Source organism: Contarinia nasturtii, unplaced genomic scaffold (assembly GCF_009176525.2).
Source record: "Contarinia nasturtii isolate CC-2019 unplaced genomic scaffold, AAFC_CNas_1.1 Cnas_scaffold_3233, whole genome shotgun sequence".
In the NCBI taxonomy this organism is placed as follows: Eukaryota; Metazoa; Arthropoda; class Insecta; order Diptera; family Cecidomyiidae; genus Contarinia; species Contarinia nasturtii.
In genome coordinates this window covers 757-8,040 of record NW_022200545.1, presented here as the reverse complement: position 1 = coordinate 8,040, position 7,284 = coordinate 757, and the positions used below count along the sequence as shown (strand labels likewise).

At 32.0% G+C, this 7,284-nt stretch overlaps 1 protein-coding gene across 2 annotated transcripts; it reads left to right on the top strand.

Moving 5' to 3' along the window:
- The first annotated feature begins 420 nt into the window (after nucleotides 1–420).
- LOC116349999 (esterase B1-like) lies at nucleotides 421–2,971 on the top strand. Of its 2 annotated transcripts, XM_031781708.1 has the most exons (10): nucleotides 421–660; nucleotides 730–877; nucleotides 961–1,263; nucleotides 1,333–1,617; nucleotides 1,721–1,836; nucleotides 1,894–2,007; nucleotides 2,092–2,267; nucleotides 2,331–2,429; nucleotides 2,487–2,609; nucleotides 2,691–2,971. In XM_031781708.1, the coding sequence occupies exons 1-10, from the start codon at nucleotides 463–465 to the stop codon at nucleotides 2,851–2,853; spliced, it is 1,725 nt and encodes a 574-aa protein (XP_031637568.1). In that variant the 5' UTR covers nucleotides 421–462; the 3' UTR covers nucleotides 2,854–2,971. The 2 variants fall into 2 exon arrangements, with proteins under 2 accessions (XP_031637568.1, XP_031637569.1); XM_031781709.1 differs by lacking the exon at nucleotides 1,894–2,007 and having other exon boundaries at nucleotides 2,110–2,267.
- The last annotated feature ends 4,313 nt before the right edge of the window (nucleotides 2,972–7,284 follow it).

Below are 7,284 nucleotides of genomic sequence, written 5' to 3'. Positions count from 1 at the left end.
TTTGAAAATAAGGCGACGTGGGGGAAATTGGGACGCGCTTTTTTTATTCAATAGAAGTATAATCTATAAGAAATGGTCATTGGCTAACACCCTAGCAATTTTCAATTTTTTTTAAAGAAAAAATACGAAATTTTCCGAAGATGTTATTTGTAGACCTCAAAAGTAGTAACGTAAAGTGTGTTGTGCATTAAAGCATGGTCAAAGGAATCATTATTATATCGTTAAATTGATAAATGGAGCTGACTACTTATACTATCTTGGTTTGGTTTGGTTTGGCATTTGAAAATTTTGATGTGTATCGTGTAATCCCACGTCCACTTTTCCCCAAATTTCTCCTTTATAAATCATTTACCGCTACATTGAATTTACCTATAAAAGCATTGAACAAATTCGCATGATTTAGTTGTGTGAATGGCAGTTGATTAATTTCGTTCACTTTTTTCATTCACTTTACATTTTAAAATGTGCAAGTTCATACTTATTAACATATGTTTATGGCAATGGATTTTTGTCATTGTCAACTGTGACTATTTGAGAGTAAATACCACCACTGGTCCAATGATAGGCGTTTCACAGACGACATTTGTGAATAAAGTACCGTATTTATCATACAAAGGAGTGCCCTATGCCCAACCTCCCATTGGAGAATTGAGATTTAAGGTATTTTAGTCAAGGTGATTATTTCACCGATTTTCTTAAAAATCAAAATTATTTTTTGAATCGAAATAGACACCACTCGCAGTAAAACCATGGTCAAACCCAATTGTGACCACCGATGAATTTCAACCTTCCTGTCTCGTACTTGCTTCGTCCAAATTTCTTGAATTGAATTCGAAACAAAGCGAAAATTGCCTCTTTTTAAATGTATATACGCCTGGTAATTTTTTGGACTATGAATACGATTGATGTCAGTAATTAACTAAAAACTTCAATAAATTCCAAACATTTTTTTCTTTATAGTCATGGATAAGATAAAAGTTAATAAAAAACTACCCGTGCTGTTCTTCATCCCTGGTGGCGGATTCACTGAAGGTGATGGTACCGATGGATATTATGGTCCCGATTTTATATTGGAGCATGAAGTCATTCTTGTTACAATCAATTATCGTTTGGGTCCATTTGGCTTTGCCAATTTCGATGTAGAAGGTTATACTGGCAATATGGGACTCAAAGATCAACGTTTAGCATTGAATTGGGTTAAAGAAAATATTGTATTTTTCGGCGGTGATCCAAATTCGATAGCATTGGCTGGTGAAAGTGCTGGAAAGTGCATTTAAAACAACATGAAATTTCATTTAAAATTGAACTAAATCTAAATTCTATGGATTATAGGTTCAGTTTCAGTGCATTTACATCTATTGACGGGTGGATGCGAGCATGTAAATCGGGCAATCATGTGGAGTGGTCATGCATTCAATTATTGGGCATACTATAGAGAAAACAATCAATTAAATGTGTTGAGAGAAACATTCAAAGATGAACTGGGAAATAGAACGAGCAAAAGAGATTTATTAGATTTCATGATTCATGCATCGGCAAAACTAATCGTTGAAAAAACACCAACTTCTGGTTGGTCTAGAAATACTAATACAATATTTTGGACTCCGGCTATTGAAGGTAAGATGATTTTTTACTTTCTTCCAGCCACTTTGATGGATGACAAACAAAATGTTGAAAAGTCCGTCAATTTGAGAAATAACATTTCTAATTTATAATACAGATAAAAGTAAGGCCATCCAGCCGTTTTTAACCGAAAAACCACATAAAATCTATGCAAACAATCGATTCAGTTCTCATTGCAAGAATGTTGAAGTATTTGCGGGTATAACCAGTTCTGTGAGTATAACTTATTAAACGATATTTCACGAGGAATTAAATCGTGTGTTTTTTTAGGAATTCATGACATTCATTGACCCAATCAATCTCTATTCATGGATTGAACCAATGAAATATAATTTAATCATTGGTCTACCATATCATGGACTCACTTTGACGCCAGACGATAATGTATGTAGTTTTCTCTATTTTTTCAGTAAATTTACTTCTAACAACTGTCTCAACCGAATGTTTATTAACAATAGAAACTTTTAGAAATACAAATCAATGCAGGCTAAAATCAAACAGTTTTACTTCGGCGATGAAGAAATTGAAGCAACCCCCGAACATCTGAATCAATACATTCAAATGTTTACAGATATACATTTTCTGATTCCATTTTATGAAACCATGCGATTACATGCAAAAGTGTCGAAAATGTTTTGTCACTTGTAAGCCTGTCAAAAAATGTGTTATAAAATTGTAATCTTTTGATTTTAATCGATAATTTTTAGTTTTGACATAGATTTGGGTACAAACATCATAAAGAAATCAAGACATTTGGAAATGGTTGATAGAATGGGACACATCGAAGATATTGGATACATGTTTAAGTGAGTGTAATTGCGATCCCAATCATTTTCAGCGTTTATAGACATTCTTCATTTCAGAGCAAATCAATTTGTCACTTTCTATAATCAAACAATGGAAAACCGAAGCGAAGTTACAAATCAAAAGACGATAAAAGCTTGGCATTTCGTATCGAAACTTTTCACCGATTTTGTTAAAACCGGGTATATTTTTTTAAAACTTTTACTCAATAGTTTCAGTTGGTGTTGATTTATTGAAAACACAATTTGTATTCATTTATTCAGTCGATCGGCAAACAGTAGTCCCGTCGAATCAGTGGAAAGTGCACAATGCGTTCACATTATGAACGATGGCCTTGGTTCGATTATTCAACCAAGAAAAGAAAGAATGGAATTGTGGAATCAAATTAGAGAATATCTTAAACCATATATTATCGACGAATATTAAATTATCATGTAAATTATATGGCAATGTCACTAGCAATGTCATAATAGCATAGTGTGGCAGACTCATGTGAAAAAAGATAAAGGTATACAATTTGTTGGCAGGTACGCATTCAAAATAATAATGTAAAAATAAATAAAAAAATCACCATATTTTCAAGTGATCAAAAGTGTGTCTGTTGTAAATCATGAACTTCAGTGGTGCATTAAAATTAATGATTTAATTACGTTTCAATTTGTATAAATAACCAATATCAATTCGAACGCTCCGTTTTCATTCCCAAAGCAAAAACAAAAATTAAGCGAAATATTGAATTACGCACACTCAGTGTCGATAGCAACAAGCGATAAATGCAAGGAGAACGCCAACCACGAACAATCAGTCAATATTTATTAATTTTATTGAGCATGAATGTTGTGATTTTTCAAGAAAATGCGCTGGCTTGGTGGTGCCTGAACCACCAATATCAAATTGAACATGATGTTACCATTCCCTGAATTACATCGATTCTTCTCTATATTATTTATGTAACAAAATTATGTTCGAACCATAGGGACAACTGCGAACAAGTAAAATACCGTATCTATTTTTATATACTTCATTATTGGAATTGATGTTAGTACTATCTCACAAGTCTCTCGACGAAACTGTCAAAGACTCTTAACTATTCGCTTTTCTCGTGAGACGACGAACAGGGCGTGTACGTATACTCAACTCAGCAGAGTAAATATAATTTGTTATGAATTATTCAACATCAGTGATTTACATGTTTCTTCGTAAAAAGGGACCAACATAGCAACAATGACTAACGTGAATCGACTTTTGAACAACTCAAAACTTAACATGCAAAATCGAAATACAAACCAACTTTGTTTGCTAAACAGAACAATTTATATTCAAGCGAGAACCATTTTAATTTCCAATATTGGAAAGATCCAACCGAATCGTCGAATAACATTCAATGAATAACCAGTCAATAGGTAAAAAAGTTTGAAGTAAAAAGTTTGCAATCCATGCTTTACATAGTATAGTTTCAACTCAAATAGTTTTTGACAGGTGAGAACAAGTTGAAATGCGAAAATGTAACACGCCATTCATCGGCCAAGAAGGGTCAATTAAACACGCACAAGATTTTGCGACAAGAAAAACAACTGAAAATTCGTTTTTATGGTTGTACTAAAAATATACTTGGTATAATGTATTATGCACATCTTTTCATTGATTTTGTAAACAATTTAATCATATCCAGACTGTTTTTTGTTGTTGTTGAGAACGATCGAAAATATTATTTTTGCTCCAATACCAGACAATATATTGAAATAAGTGGTCAGTGGAGCTGACAGTACGTTAGCCAGCTAAATGGACTAAAACAATAGAAGTTTATTTAAAAAAGAAAAGTGATTCATCATTAAAACAATAACGTCTATTTTTTTAACCCATTTAGCTAGCTAACGTACTGTCAGCTCAACTGACCAGTTAGTTAAATATATGGTCTGTCCAATACAAAGTATGAATTTGGAGAATTTGGGAATGGATAACAGCCATTCTATAGAAAAAGTGTCATTGTAAATATAAAAAAATAAAAATCACGTGCTCTTTTTCATTCGTCTACATTCATTTCATGCTTGGCTGCTGTTAATTGAATAAATTTATCAGATGTTCGGTTCAAATTGTTAGAAATGCATACCTTCAGAGTACCAAAAGCAGCTTTCTATATTTCAGCAAAATTTTCAATTAAAATTGGATATAAAATATAAATCCCAAAATAGAAATCTATCGTCAGTTCAGAATATGGTTCCAAAAAGAGATCATTGGCTTAAATTTCAATAAATCTTTTCTTACCATTGGCTTATATATTCGGAGTATTAAATGGATATTTTTGGAACAATACGTGGAAATCACATCATCAATGAAATGGAATGAAATATAATTGGCTAATAATTGACCTTCAATATATGTGATGTTAAGGTGAAAAGTCAACATGTTTATAAATATATATTTCAGATCTATCTCCGTATATCTTTGTATAAATGACATGTAGAAAAATTCTTGGTTTTCATTGATGCATTTGAAACATTCTCAGCATAAATACTGCTTTTGGTGAAAAAACTGAACGTAAATGGAAAGTGTATGTCGGTTGTTAAGTTCGAATGTAGTCAGTTTACTTATTTTAAGCATATCGGTACACATGAATAGCGCTAGAGCATACCGTTGTAGGTTTTTTATATGACATTCTCTCTCCATGTGTGTAAATTCTCATTCATCTATATTTCAAGCAAACTGAAGAAAGAACATTTTTGACGAAAATAAAAAAACGTGATATTTCAATGGCAATGCTTTGCGATAAAATTCAAGTTACTTTTCAAGTGAAAAAGTAGAATGTGTTCTGATAAACTTTTGTGGTTTTGAAGCGCATTTTTATGCTTCTGCAAGCAATCAATTCTGCAAACCGAATATAACATGAGATTGCAATTTACTTGATTTTATATGAATTTTCTGTGTGAGTGGAACTGTGTACAATTGCACGGTTTACTGCCATATAAATGTTTTTTCTTCAGTTTGAATTTTCAAATTGACATGGAATTTACCCAGAATTGACTGAATTTTGTCACGTAACATCCAATTTGAGGTTTTCAATTGTCATCATGAAAAACGAAACTAATAAAATTTACTGCATTCACGAGCGAAAGTTATTTCTTTTTAATCATGGCTTTTTGGTTTAAAGTAACATCAATTTTTCTTTACTTTGTTGAAACGACGTCTTCAATATTGATAAAGTCAATATTACATTGAATCGTGGAAATAGGTAATTATTTTTGTTGTAAAAATTCTCTAATATATTTGTTTGTTTTCAATAAATCCAAGATTAAGTAGTACTCTCTTCATATAATAGCAAATAAAAGAGATAGAAGAACATGGAATCTTCTTTTTTGCTCAGTGATTTAATAAATTCAAATATAAATGAAGATAAATCAAATTCTTTCTATATTGTAAATAACTAAATTTTCTGGATTATATTTTTATATGGATTTTGTGAAAAAATTCAATTTTTGATACTTGAAATAAATCTCATGAGTATTTTCTGTTTTACCAATCTTCAAGTACTACGTATGGTTGACTAGATTTTTTTTCCTTTTATTTCCTTTAACTCCTAGTGGAGCATAGGGCCTTCAGATAAGAATTCTTATCTTTCTGGTTTCTGTTGATCAGTTAATTCAGATAAATCGGTGATCAGCCGATTGTATCCTACATTTCTTATGATTTTGCCATATTCTATATGGTGTTGGATTTCTATTTTACGCGTCTGTGCTGAAATCCATACCTTTGTTGTACACAGGCACAGTTGACACAGTATTTTACTAACTACTGCATACGATGTTCTAAACGGTCACCCATTTATCTCCTGACCAAAGCTTGTGCAGCTCTCAGTTGATCGAATAGTGCCGCAGTAGTCGTAGTAGCCACTGTGCCCACAAGATAAGGTTGATTAGATAAGGTAATTAAATACAATAGAAAATTCATAAAAGTTTTTCCATGCACGAAGAAGAAACTTTTGCCTTGTTCGGGATACATGTCACCGATTTTTCATAAATGTTTGCCAAACAAAAAGAACAAAAGGTTAGTTGACAAACTGGAAAAGTTGGATAAGCGATAAAACATTTTGAATGACATTGCTCGATATTTTTCGGTGAGCACAAATTATAATTTAATGCAAATTCGTGTGAAAGGGAATGGCAGACGTGTCACCATATGTTCAAACTTGCAATGTGTGTGACGGCAATGATTAGATTAAAAATTCTCTCTTGAGAAAACTAAGTATCGGACAATCGACCATAATTGCATTTATTGAATTATTCGGTGCAACGACCACTTTTCTAATTGACCATATTCAAATAATAATATCGGAGTAATTGACGCTTGTTAATTTCGTCAAAACTAGCGTGTGTGTGTGTAAATATGTGAAATTGTAATTAACATTTCAACATGAATCTAAATTGAGGAATGCGAAACGAAAGCAAACAATTAAATAACAGAGAAAGCCAGCAACTGTCAGTTTTTTAAAAGTTTTTCTTGGAAAGAACAATGTAGAATAAACGAAATTGCAAAGTTACTTCAAATTTAAAAAAAAAAAAAAACTTTTTTCCATCGAAATGACAGAAAACTATAAAGAATTCTTCCACTCTGCATGTCAAGAATTTGGCCTTTTATAAAACGAACAATCTCAAATGACTGGCACAGATTTTCTGAACCGGAATTCTTTGTCAAGTACAATTACTTTAATGCAAGTTAGTTGAATTTTGCCAAAATGTGTACGCTGTACATTCGAAATGTGAACTGCAAAAGAAAGGAGTCAAATAACGAACCAAAGCGACACTAAGTTGATGGCATAAAAGATACAACGTTCACTTTGTCTTGAGAATTTTGCAATTAATG

Coding starts and splice junctions, on each gene's coding strand:
- LOC116349999 (XM_031781708.1), top strand. CDS start 463: ATGTGCAAGTTCATACTTATTAACATATGTTTATGGCAATGGATTTTT. Junction 1,264..1,332: donor ATTGGCTGGTGAAAGTGCTG/GAAAGTGCATTT, acceptor TATGGATTATAG/GTTCAGTTTCAGTGCATTTA. Junction 1,618..1,720: donor TTGGACTCCGGCTATTGAAG/GTAAGATGATTT, acceptor TTTATAATACAG/ATAAAAGTAAGGCCATCCAG.